Source organism: Corapipo altera, unplaced genomic scaffold (assembly GCF_003945725.1).
Source record: "Corapipo altera isolate COAL_440 unplaced genomic scaffold, ASM394572v1 61243, whole genome shotgun sequence".
Classification (NCBI taxonomy): Eukaryota; Metazoa; Chordata; class Aves; order Passeriformes; family Pipridae; genus Corapipo; species Corapipo altera.
Genome location: NW_020885519.1, coordinates 589 through 12,433, shown reverse-complemented (window position 1 = coordinate 12,433; position 11,845 = coordinate 589). Strand labels below are relative to the sequence as shown.

Below are 11,845 nucleotides of genomic sequence, written 5' to 3'. Positions count from 1 at the left end.
CTGGGAAAACCCCCGGGAACGGCTCCGAGGGGGCTGCGGGGATAGGGAAGGGGAGGGGGTGAAGCCGGCCTGGGAGGGAGGGCTGGCCCCAAAAATCAAGGCACAGGGAATGGGAATGGCTGGGATGGGGCTTTTCCTGGTGTGTCCATAGGGATGGACGGACACGGAGCCCCCCCTCCACCTCCATCCCATGGGATTCCAGGTGGGTGCTGGGGAGAAGGATCCGGCCCTGCGGAGCTCGGGGGGGGCTGGAAAACGGGGGAAGGTGGGGGAAAAGTGGGAATGGGGGGCGCAGGGTGGGTCCTTCCTGCCCCCATCCCAAACCCTCTCCCTCCTCCAGGAAGGTACCGGAAAAAAAAGAACGGAATGAGTGGAAGCTCAAAGACACTCGGGGGGTGAGGGAGGAGAAAAAACCCGGGCAGGAGGGTCGGGGATGAGCCCCTGAATATCAGGGGACAGTCGTGAGGTACCTGCGGGGTGTGTATCCCGTCCCCCCCCCCAAGTCAACCCCCAAAAAATTTCTGGCGGCCCCACCGCCCTAAACGTGCGTCTGCATCCGCTGCTGGAAGCGCTGCCCGTAGTCCGAGTGCTGGGAGGTGTAGGAGAACCTGGCGGCGCTGGCGAACTTCCCCATGGCCTCGTAGGCGTCGTAGGGCCCCCTGTCCAAGCCCGGGGGGGGGTTCCCGTAGCCCAGGCGGTACGTGGCGGCGGTGGTGGCGTAGCCGGGGCCGGCCGGGAAGGCGGCGGCGTGGCCGCCGTAGTTCTCGTAGGACAGTTGGCTGGCGGTGTCGCCGGTGGCCGTGCCGGGAGCGGGGCCGGCGGCCGGGGGGGCCTCGGAGCCGTAGTCGGAGGCGGGGCCCCCCCGGGCGTAGGTGCTGAGCTGGGCGTAGCCGCTGGAGTGGGAGAGGCGGGAGGGAGGGCGGGTGTCGTAGCGGGCCGGGCCGGGGGCGCGGTAGTCGGCGTAGAGGACGGAGCGGGAGGACGGGCGGTCCTCGTGGGCGCGGACGTTGTAGTAGCCGTTGGTGGGGTCCTGTTGGAGGGGGGAAAAAGAGGGTGGGGGACGAGCGTTGAGGGGAGGCGGGGTAGGGGAGGCGGGGGGTGTCGTGGTGGGGAGGGACCCAAAGGGGTCACCCAGGCCGTGGATGGACTGGATGGGATTGAGTCCATGGGTGGAACTGATGGGATTTAGCCCATGGGTGGACTGGATGGGATTGAGTCCACGGATGGACTTGATAGGATTGAGTCCATGGATGGACCTGGTGGGATTGAGTCCATGGGTGGACTAGATGAGGTTGAGTCCATGGAATTGATGGGATTGAGTCCATGGATGGACTGGATGGGATCAAGTGGGAGGGCCTGGGAGCTGCCATCTCACAGAATGGAATATCCTGATTGGAAGGGACCCACAGGGATCACCCAGGCCATGGATGGACCTGATGGGTTTGAGTCCATGGATGGACTCTATAGGACTGAGTAGGAGGGCCTGGGAGCTGCATCTCATGGAATCGATCATGGAATATTCTGATTGGAAGGGACCCACCAGGATCATCCACCTGACCCCTGGCCCTGCACAGACACCCCAACAATCCCACCCTGTCCCTCAGGGCGTTGTCCAAACCCTCCTGGAGCTCTGGCAGCCTTGGGGCTGTGCCCACTGCCCCGGGGAGCCTGGGCAGTGCCCAGAAACCACCCTCTGGGGGAAGAATTTTCCTGATATCCATCCCAACCCTGCCCTGGCACAGCTCCAGCCCTTCCCTGGGTCCTGTCCCTGATCCCACCAGAGCAGGGATCGGAGCTGCCCCTCCTGAGGGAGCTGCAGCCCCTCGAGGTCTCCCCTCAGTCTCCTCCTCTCCAGGCTGAGCAGACCAAACCACCCTCCTCCTCTTCCCAGTCTGAGACAGAATCGGGACCTGCCCCTCTCCTTCTGCCCCCAGAGCAGACCTTGAGCTCGTACTCCTCGCGGGTGTCGATGGTGTCGCAGCGAAGGTCCTGCTTCAAGTCCACGTCATCCTTGAACGACTGCGGGAGAGGGGGGAGAGTTAAGGGATCACGGGATGGTTTGGGCTGGAAGGACCTTAAAGATCACCTCGTTCCATCCCCTGCCATGGGCAGGGACACCTCCCATGGGCAGGGTCACCTCCCACGGGCAGGGACACCTCCCACTATTCCCAGGTGGCTCCAAGCCCCGTCCAGCCTGGCCTTGGACACTTCCAGGGATCCAGGGGCAGCCACAGCTCCTCTGGGCAACCCGTACCATGCCCTCCCCACCCTCACTTCCTCCTAAAATCCCCTCTAACCCTCCTCTCCCTCAGTTTGAGCCCATTCCCCCTTTGTCCAAGCTGCTGCCACAAGTCCCTCTCCGCGTTTCTCGTCGGCTCCTCCAGCTTAGAAGGCCGAGCTGGGAGGGGTGAACTCAGCCCACGGGGCGTTGGGGTGGGCTCTGGGGGGGTGTCCCTCACCGAGTAGATGGCCTTCATGACCCGGGTGGCCGTGGACACGCTGGCCGTGTCCTCCTCCCTGTCCGTGTGCAGCGTCAGCGGCTCCCGGTTCACCGTCTCCACCTTGATGTCCAACTTCCGCAGGGTCACGTCCTTGCGGCCTGGGGGGACATGGAGGGCACGGAGGTGGCATGGAGGCGGCCCCGGGGGCCACCCCCTCCACGGTGGCACCCCCCTGGTGCCCTCTGATGTGGCTGGGGACCCCCAGGACCCCCCACTCACTTCCTTTGCGGCGCCGGTAGAGGAAGCAGGCGAGCGCCACGAGGAAGGTGACGAGGAGGATGCTGGCGCCGATGGTGGCACCCGCGATGATGCCCACGGGCAGGACCTCTGTGGGAGACGGGGGGGTGTTATCTGAGGGCGGTGGCACCACCAGGATGGGGCCAGGCCTCACCAAAGCCGTGCCACACCCCAGAGGCCTCGCGGGGCTCTCCGGCAGTGAATTCGGGGTTCCCGGTGTCTCCCAGTCCCTGGAGCTCCCAATCCCGACTGGGTTTGGATCCTCCTGGCTCCCAACGTTCCTTGGGAGTGCTCTGGGAATGCAGGACGGGGGCTGGGTGGGCTCTGCCCCCCCTTTTTTCCCCTATATTGTCTGTACATTCACAAAAAGGGCCCCCCCCCCTTGCCCCGACCTTGGGGAAAAGGTGACAGCCCGGAGAGGAGGGGGCTGAGCTGGATTCCCATCCCCGCCCTTCCCGTGGGAATGAGTGTGTTGGGAATGAGTGTGCGTATGGAGGGCTCCAAATCCCCCAAACCCCCCATCCCGGTCCCCTGAGCCCACTGGGACATCCCTGGGAGTGGTTCCAAGGGGGCTGCAGGGATAGGGAAGGGGAGGAGGTGGAGCCAGCCCGGAGGGAGGGCTGGCCCCAAAAAATCAAGGCGCAGGGAATGGGAATGGCTGGGATGGGGCTTCCCGGCGCTTCCCACCTTTCTCCTCCAGCTGGATGATGGCGGTGCCCGGCCCGAAGCTGTTCCAGGCCGTGCAGTTGTAGCGGGTCTGGAAGTCGGCGTCCATGACGTTGTTGATGGTGAGGGTGGACAGGACCCCGCTGCCCGTGTTCGTCCTCTCCACCGTGTACCTCTCCAGCGTGCCCGCCTCCAGGATGTTCTCCTTCCACGCCCACGCCTTGGGGAGGGGGTGGCAGAGGGGAGGTGGGTGAGCCCGTGGAGGGCTCAGCACCACCCCCAGGACCCCCCTTTTCCCCCCGGGGTGCTGGTGGCACTCACGATGCGGTCTGGGGGCGGGGTGCTGCCGATGAAACACTCCACCTTGCCGCGGTCGCCGCGCACGGCGTACTGCACCGCCTCGCTCGAGATGATGGGGGGCCCTGCAGGGGGGGGGGAAATGTGGTGAACGGCCCCAACCAGGGCCTGTCCTGCCCAAAAAGGTGCTCAGGGAGCAACCTCAGCTCAGGAACCTTCGGGGTGTTTTGCTCTGTCTGGCCGAGAAGGGCGGTGACGGAGCGGCTTTGGGGGGTTCCTGCTCCACCCACCACAGGGAGCTTGACCCAACAACGCCCAGGAGGTGTGTGGGGGGCACAAGGGGGGGTCCCTGGTCCCGTGGGGGGTCACTCACCGTTGACAAAGAGCGTGACCTCCCTCTCTCCTACCCCGATGCGGGGCACGATGGCTTTGCAGACGTACTGCCCCGCGTCCGCCTGCGTCACCGACTTGAGGTACAGCTGGTTGCTGTTGCTCAGGACCTGGGTGTGAGTGGTGGTGGACATCAGGGAGGGGTCATGGGGCTCCCTGGACCACCCCCAGCAGCTCAGCTGGTCGGGCCCTACCATGTTGGACTCCTTCTTGGTCCAGGTGAGGGTCAGCGGGGGGTTGCCCGACCACACGCACGTCAGCGTCACGTCGGAGCCGATGTCGGTCACCGTGGGTTTGGGGTCCACCACGATGCGAGGGGCGACTGGGGGAGAAGGAAGTGAGGGGCAGAGCCAAGGGGGGGGTCTGGGAGCGGGGAGAGGGGGCTGCCCCCACTCACAGTGCACGTCCACCAGCGTGCTGACGTTGGTGCTGCCGATGTCGTTGTGCACCTCGCAGGACACAGGCTCCGTGAAGAAGGTGTAGTCCACCTGAGTGTCGTACCTGTTCTCCTTGGCGTCCTCGATGATCACCCCCCCCTTGGCCCACCTGGGTGGGGGCACAGAGCCGGGGACGGGCATGATCAGGGGCCCTGTTTGATCCCTTCCCACCTCCCTGCAGATCCAGGACACACCAGGTCCCACAGGGACCTTCAGGGGCTGGGGAAACTCTCACCTGTAGCCTTTGATCTCGGGGTTGGCAGTGGCCAGGCAGGTGAACACCACCCTCTCACCCTCCTGCACCGTCTGGGGCTGGATTGACAAGGTGACGGTCGGGGGATCTGTGGGGAGGGAGGACGGAGCCGTCACGGGCATGGGACAGGGGCTCAGGTGGCTCAGAGTGGCCCAGGAGGTGCCCAAAGCTCTGGTGATCCCTGTGGGCACCCAGCACCCCCGTCCCTGGCAGGTGCTCATGGTGGGCACCCTAAATCCCTTCCCATTGTGGGCACCCAGCGTCCCTGCCCGTGTGGGCACCGAGGATTCCCCCTGGCACAGATACCCACCGTCCCTGGAATGGGTGCCCAGCATTCCCGGGGTGGGCACCCACCATCCCTGGCCTGGGTACCCACCACCCCTGCCCATCCCTCTCTGCATCCCTCCCTCGTGGTGCTTTGGCGAGGCCGGTGCGGCGGGGCCGAGCCTTCCCGCGGCAGCCACTGGAGGTCGGTGTTCAACACCAGAGCTCCATATCCAACACCAGAGCTCCATATCCACCACCAGAGCTCCATATCCACCACCAGAGCTCCATATCCACCACCGGAGCTCCATATCCACCACTGGAGGTCAGTGTTCACCGCTGGAGCTCCACATTCACCACCGGAGCTCCATATCCACCACCGGAGCTCCATATCCAAAACCGGAGCTCCATATCCACCACTGGAGGTCAGTGTCCACCACCAGAGCTCCATATCCATCACTAGAGCTCCATATCCACCACTGGAGCTCCATATCCACCACCAGAGCTCCACATACACCACTGGAGCTCCATATCCACCACCGGAGCTCGATATTCACCACCCGAGCTCCATATCCACCACCGGAGGTCAGTGTCCACTGCCGGAGCTCCACATCCACCACCAGAGCTCCATATCCACCACTGGAGCTCCATATCCACCACCGGAGCTCCATATCCATCACCAGAGCTCCATATCCACCACCGGAGCTCCATATCCACCACCGGAGCTCCATATCCACCACCAGAGCTCCATATCCACCACCGGAGCTCGTTGTCCACCCCTGAGTCCCAGCCCAGCCTCCTCCTCCCACCTCCCTCAGCCGGGACCCAGCGAATCCCCCACGGGCACATCCCCCATCCCACCCCGGAGCCCAAACACCCCAAAAACTCCCGTGTGTCTCCCTCCTGGTGCCACCTCCCCCCTCTCTGCCCCCGTCCCGACTCACGGTGAACGTTGAGCTTGACGAAGGTCTCCTTGCCTGCCGGGATGGCCTCGTTGGAGCTGCGGCAGGAGAAGACCCTGCCGATGTCCAGGTCGGTGGGGTTGATGGCCAGCAGGCTGGTGGTCGTCTCCCTCTTGCCGTCGGCCAGCACCTCCTGAGGGGGACATGGGATGGTCTCTGCCGGCTCTGGGGACACCCCAAGGGGCAGATATGGGGTGGGGGTGTCCCCATACCGTGGTGGTGACGGCTCCATCCTGCTGGAGCCCGTCCCGGAACCACACGATGGTGGCGGCGGGTTTGGCGCTGCGGGCCCGGCACGTCAGGTTGTAGGGGGTCCCCGCCCTCAGCAGGATCTCGGGGGCTCCGTCGATCGTGGGGTCCTCGGGGGGGACTGTGGAGGGGACAGGGGACGCCGGGTGGGTGTGGGATTCCTGCCCACGGATCCTGCCCCGCTCCAGGCGACGCTGGAAAATTGGTGGTGCTCCGATGGAGGGAGGGGGAGCAGGGGCAGGGTTGGGATCGCCCGGGGAGCTGAGGGTTAATCCTCTTGTGGAGCCAGAGCTAAAGCCTCTCCTGACCTGGAGATCACCCAATTCCCGAGTGGGAAGGGACCCACAAGGATGGTGAGGGGACTTGGGGGGCTGTGGGGGACACAGGGTGCAGTGAGGGGACATGGGGTGTGGTGAGGGGACACAGGGTGCAGTGAAGGGACCCAGGGTAGGGTGAGGGGACATGGGGTGCAGTGAGGGGACCCAGGATGCCCCCGGGGGGACACAAGGTGCAGTGAGGGGACATGGGATGCCCCCGGGGGACACAGGATGCAGTGAGGGGACACGAGATGCCCCTGGGACACAGGGTGTGATGAGGGGACCCAGGATGCCCCCGGGGGGACACACGGGTGTGCCCTTACTGAGCACGGTGAGCCGGGCCCGGCGCGAGCGCAGCGCGGCCTCGGTGGCCTGGCACTCGTAGGCGGCGTCATCGGAGAGCTCGGCGTCGCTGATCTCCAGGTTGTACTGCCCCGAGTCCGCTGTGCCCACGATGCGGTACCGGGGCCAGGCTGCGGGGGGGCACAGAGGGTCACACGGGGGAGGGGGACACCCCAATTCCCCAGGGCCCACCCTGGAAGGGAACCCCCTGTTCGCGGGGGAAGCAGCTCCTGCCCCTCTGGGGGTGGTTTGGGTGGTGCCAGGGGGGGGGTCCTGGTGGTGCCCGGTGGCACCAGTGGGGATGGGGACAGTTAGTGGGGCCCTGGTGCTGTGGGATCCCTGAGACACATGGGATCCCTGGCACAAGTGGGATCCCTGAGATACATGGGATCCCTGGCACACGTGGGATCCCTGACACACGTGGGATCTCCTGGCACATGTGGGATCCCCTGGCACGTGGGTGATCCCGGCTCCCCTCGGGATGTTCGGTGCCCGCAGGGACGGGAAGGAGCTGACAGAGGGCACCATCCCAAAGCCGGGAATGCTGCACAGGGAGCTGGGAACCAGGGCGGAGGGAAACCTCTGCCCCCTGTGGTGACACCCCCTGTCCCATTAGCGACACCCCCGCCCTAAGTGGCGACACCCCCACCCAGTGTGGTGCCACCCCCTGTCCCATTAGGTGACATTCCTGCCCCCCGTGGTGAATCCCTGCCCCATGTGGTGCCACCCCTGTCCCGTATAGTGCCACCCCCTGCCCCCCGTGGCGAATCCCCGCCCCTCGCGGTGACATTCCCGGCATTCCCAGACATTCCCGGCATTCCCAGAGCCGCGGGTACCTTTGAGCCCCTGCCCCATCCCCAGGGCCAGCCCGTCCTTGGTCCATTGCACGATCCCGGAGTAGTTGAGGACGACGCAGGAGAGGACGATCCTCTGCCCGGCCACCACCGTCTGGTCCTCGGGCTCCTCCACGAACCGCGTCTGCACCACTGCGGGCACCGCGCCGGGATCAGCCAGGGATTGGGATCGGGATCGGGATTGGGGCGCCCGGCACCCCGGCATTCCCTGCTCCATCATCCCGGCGGCTCCCCGGGAGCTTCCGAGGGGCTGCCGGGGGTGCGGGACCCCCAAACCGGGCCGGAGGTGCCCCCGAGCCTGGGCAGCAGCGGCAGCAGGGATCGATCCCTGTGTCCCATCACGCGGCCCAGCGGGAATCGACCGGGATGGGGCGGGAGGGACGCGGCTGTGCCTGACACGTGGGGGGTGGTGACGCCCCCGGGGCAGGGAATGGGCAGCGGGACCCCCGGGAGGGCACCGGGAGAGGGGCATCGCCTCGGAGGAGCCGCTTCTCCCGGCTAAAAGCCCTTTTTTTTTTTTCCGGAATATTCTAACGGCTCGTGCCGTGGAGCGGGAGAGAGGGAGGCACAAATCCCTTTTGGGGATAACGGAGCGGCTCAGTCCCCACAGGGTCTCTGCCTGCCTGGCCTGGATGGGCATGGGATGGCATGGGATGGCATTCCCAGCACCCCAGCATCTCTGGTACCCCAGGATCCTCAGGATGTGGCACCTCAGGATCCCTGGGATGGGGTGCCCAGGGATCCCTGGGATAGGAAATCCCTGGATCCCTGGGACCTGGTACCCCCGGATCCTCAGGTCGTGGCACCTCAGGATCCCCGGGATGGGGTGCCCAGGAATCCCTGGGATAGGACACCCCTGGATCCCCGGCATGGGGCACCCCAGCAGCAAAGAGGCCTCGTGCTCCGGGGCCCTGCACCCCTGGATTTGGGGACAGTCCCAACCCCAGGTCACTCCCCCCTCCCCAGCCCGCGCCTGCCAGCCCTGTGGGAAGGGAGGGAAAACCGAGCAGGGATCCAGGGAAGGAGGAAGATAAAGGGAAGGAGCGATCCAGAGGCGGGGGATGGAGCAGGAATGGGGGGGGGGGGAGGGAAAGGGGGGAAGGAATAAAAAGCGGAGCGGGAGATCAAAGAGGAAGGTGCCGGGAGAGAGGGAGGTGGGAGGGAAGATCAGAGCGGGGAAAGGGGGGGCGAGACAGGTGGGAGGAGGAGCAGGGAGAGCCGGGGAGGAGAGGGGGGAACCCGCAGCCCTCGGCTGCCCGGCGGGCACGGGGGGTGGCACCGGGCTGGCACAGCGCCGGGCTGGGACGGATATTTTGGGCAGATAAAGGTGCCGACGGGCTGCCCGCTCCGCCAGCACTGCCAGGGATGCTCCCCCCGCCCAGTCCCGGCTGCTGATCCCGCGGGTTCCTCCTCTGGAGCTCCGCGGGCAGCGGGAAGGGCGGGATGAGGGTGATGATGCCCGTGGTACCCACTCGGTGCGCGACCCTCCCGTGCCCGTGTCCCCAGCCACCCAAACGCCACCCACCCGCGCCCCGGGGGTCTCCCCGGTGGGTGCCAATCCCTCCCCTTCCCCGGGTGGGCGCCAGCGGTTTTTTGGAGCGGGGGACCCGCCGGCGCTCCAGGGTCACCTCCCGCCTCCCGCCCTCCAAAAGCAGCGGGACGGGGGGTTTGGATGTCGCCCCCCGCCCCTGCGCCCCCCGCCGTGCCCGTCCTGCCGGGCCAAAGGGGCTGTTTAGTCTGGCGGAGCCGCGCCGGGTGCGGGGGAGGCAGCGCCGAACGCTGAAAGGCTGAAAGGCTGAAAGGCTGAAAGGCTTTTCGTGTCGCGGGCCCCCCGTGACACCGCGCCGGGGGCACGGCCGCGTCCCCGGGGCGGGGGGGGAGCGGGGAAGAAGGGTCGGTTCCCCCCCTCTCCCTCGTTGCTGTGTCCCCCGTGGCACCGTGCCCTACTTGTCACCCTGTCCCCCTTGTCACCACTGCTCCCTCACCACCGTGCCCCCCCCTTGTCACCGTGCCCCCCCTCGATGGGAACACGCCTGTGCCCGTGGGATGTTCCATGTCCCAGGGAACACACGTGTGATCATGAGAACACGCCTGTGCCCATGAGATGTCCCAGGGAACACGCCTGTGTGCACGAGAACACGCCTGTGCCCCTGGGATGTTCCATGTTCCAGGGAACACGCGTGTTCCCTGCAGGGCTTCCCGTGGCTCGGTGTGGCCCCCCCTCGCCCCTTCTCCCGGCTCCGTTGCCCCTTCCCGGGCTGTCTCCCTGTATTTATCCAGCGCGGGGCTGATTAAGCCCCGGGGCCGGAGCCGCGGCCCCTCCCTCTCCTCTCGCTATTAAACTCTGGGTTCAAAGAAAAGCTTTTTATTCGCGCTGACAGCTTTCAGATGGAGCCAAATCTCTCTCCGCGCTGGAGGTTTTTTTTTTTTTTCTTTTCCCCTTGATTTTTTTATTTTTTATTTTATTTTTTTTTATTATTATTATTTTATCTCTCCCTCCTCCCCTTTCCTCTTCTGGTCGCTTTTAAATTTAAGCCTTCCCCCCCCCCCCCTTCCCTCTTCCCTCTTTCCAAGTTGTTCGTTTCTATTTATACGGGGGAAAAAAATAAATAATAAAAAAAAAAATAGGCAGGGAAGGAAAGGGAAAAAAAAAATAAATAAAAATACCCTCTCTCTCTCTCTCTCTCTGCTGGTTTTATTCCGAGGGAGAGAAAAGAGGATTTGGCTTCCTTGGGGCCCTGCCCGGCGGAGCGGAAAGATGGGAGAGGGAAGGGCGGGATGAGGCCGGGGACGGGTCCTGCGGACAGGGCACGGCGCTGGCGCTGTCCCCGGAGCTGTCGCTGTCCCCAGCGCTGCCACCACCCCCGGGGCCGCTCGTCACCCGCCGCGGCAGCCCTGGAATAACCCCGTGGAATAACCTCGTGGAATAACCTCACGGAATAACCTCGTGGAATAACCCCGTGGAATAACCCTGTGGAATAACCTCGTGGAATAACCTCACGGAACAACCTCGTAGAATAACCCCGTGGAATAACCCCGTGGAATAACCTCTGGAATGACCTCGTGGAGCCGTTGGCGGCTCCAGGGGGGAAAACCGAGTCAGGGACGGGGTTGAGGGTCCCGTCCCTTGCCGGGTGCTGGCGCGGCGGTGCCCGAGTGTCGCCGGCGGGATGTGCCGGCGCCGAGACGTGATGAGCCCTGGCACATCCAGCGCCCTCCCCCCTCTGCTCCCGCCGCCGTCAGGGGCTATTTTGGGAGCCGCCGATTCGGGGCTTTCAGCGCTAAACCCGGCCTGGGCTGAGGGGTGAGGGGGGGACACACACACGAGGCCACTGAGCCCCCACCGTGTCCATCCCCGCGGGTCCTGAGCCCCAGCGCCACCCCGGGGTTGGCAGCACAACCTGAGGGTCCTTGATTGGACCTTAATTGGACCCGTTGGGATGAGGAGCCTTAATTTTGGGATGCTCTGACCACCCCAAAAATCCCCCCCGGCCTGGCGAGGACGGGGAGGCGGCACCGGGTTGATGTTTCCCGGGGAAGGTCCCTCTTGCCATCAACAATTTATGATCCTTCTTTTCCACGACAACCCCGCGGTGACAGCGCCGGCCCCGGGAAGGGGCTGAGCCGGGAGCTCGGGAAGGAGCTCGGGAAAGAGCTCGGGAAGGAGGAGCAGCTCCCGCTCCCGTTGGGAATCACTCAGTGCCCTCTTCTCTTCTCTTTCCCCCTCGGCTTTGTGACTCTGACAGGGATGGACGGCGGGTGGAAAAGCTGGAGCAGCTCCGGGAGGAGGCCTGGGATCACAGAATCCTGGGATCACGGAATCCCGGGATCATGGAATCCCAGGATCATGGAATCCTGGGATCACGGAATCCTGGGATCATGGAATCCTGGGGTCATGGAATCCCAGGATCACGGAATCCTGGGATCACTAAGCTTGGAAAAGGCCTCCAAGCCCATCGAGCCCGACCTTTGGTCACCACCCTGTCAACCACGTCCGGTCATTCCATGAAGACTGGGATGGTGATCCCGGACTTCCAGTCATTCCATGACCACTGGGATGGTGATCCCAGACTTCC

At 64.8% G+C, this 11,845-nt stretch overlaps 1 protein-coding gene across 1 annotated transcript; it reads right to left on the bottom strand.

The window, feature by feature from the left end:
- Positions 1-443: 443 nt before the first annotated feature.
- KIRREL1 (kirre like nephrin family adhesion molecule 1) lies at positions 444-7,989 on the bottom strand. The gene is made up of 14 exons (XM_027631734.1): positions 7,752-7,989; positions 6,897-7,046; positions 6,220-6,377; positions 5,990-6,140; positions 4,764-4,869; positions 4,489-4,637; positions 4,286-4,413; positions 4,075-4,201; positions 3,726-3,826; positions 3,426-3,624; positions 2,721-2,828; positions 2,460-2,599; positions 1,942-2,019; positions 444-1,030 (listed from the first exon to the last, which is right to left on the bottom strand). The coding sequence occupies exons 1-14, from the start codon at positions 7,987-7,989 to the stop codon at positions 539-541; spliced, it is 2,325 nt and encodes a 774-aa protein (XP_027487535.1). The 3' UTR covers positions 444-538.
- Between the last annotated feature and the right edge of the window lie 3,856 nt (positions 7,990-11,845).

What these genes read in the sequence shown, in the direction of transcription:
- KIRREL1 (XM_027631734.1), bottom strand. Translation starts at nt 7,989, where the DNA reads ATGATGGAGCAGGGAATGCCGGGGTGCCGGGCGCCCCAATCCCGATCC. An exon ending in ATGGAGCCGTCACCACCACG is followed by an intron (nt 6,141 to 6,219) that starts GTATGGGGACAC and finishes TGTCCCCCTCAG; the next exon opens with GAGGTGCTGGCCGACGGCAA. An exon ending in GCGAGGAGTACGAGCTCAAG is followed by an intron (nt 1,031 to 1,941) that starts GTCTGCTCTGGG and finishes CCCCTCCAACAG; the next exon opens with GACCCCACCAACGGCTACTA.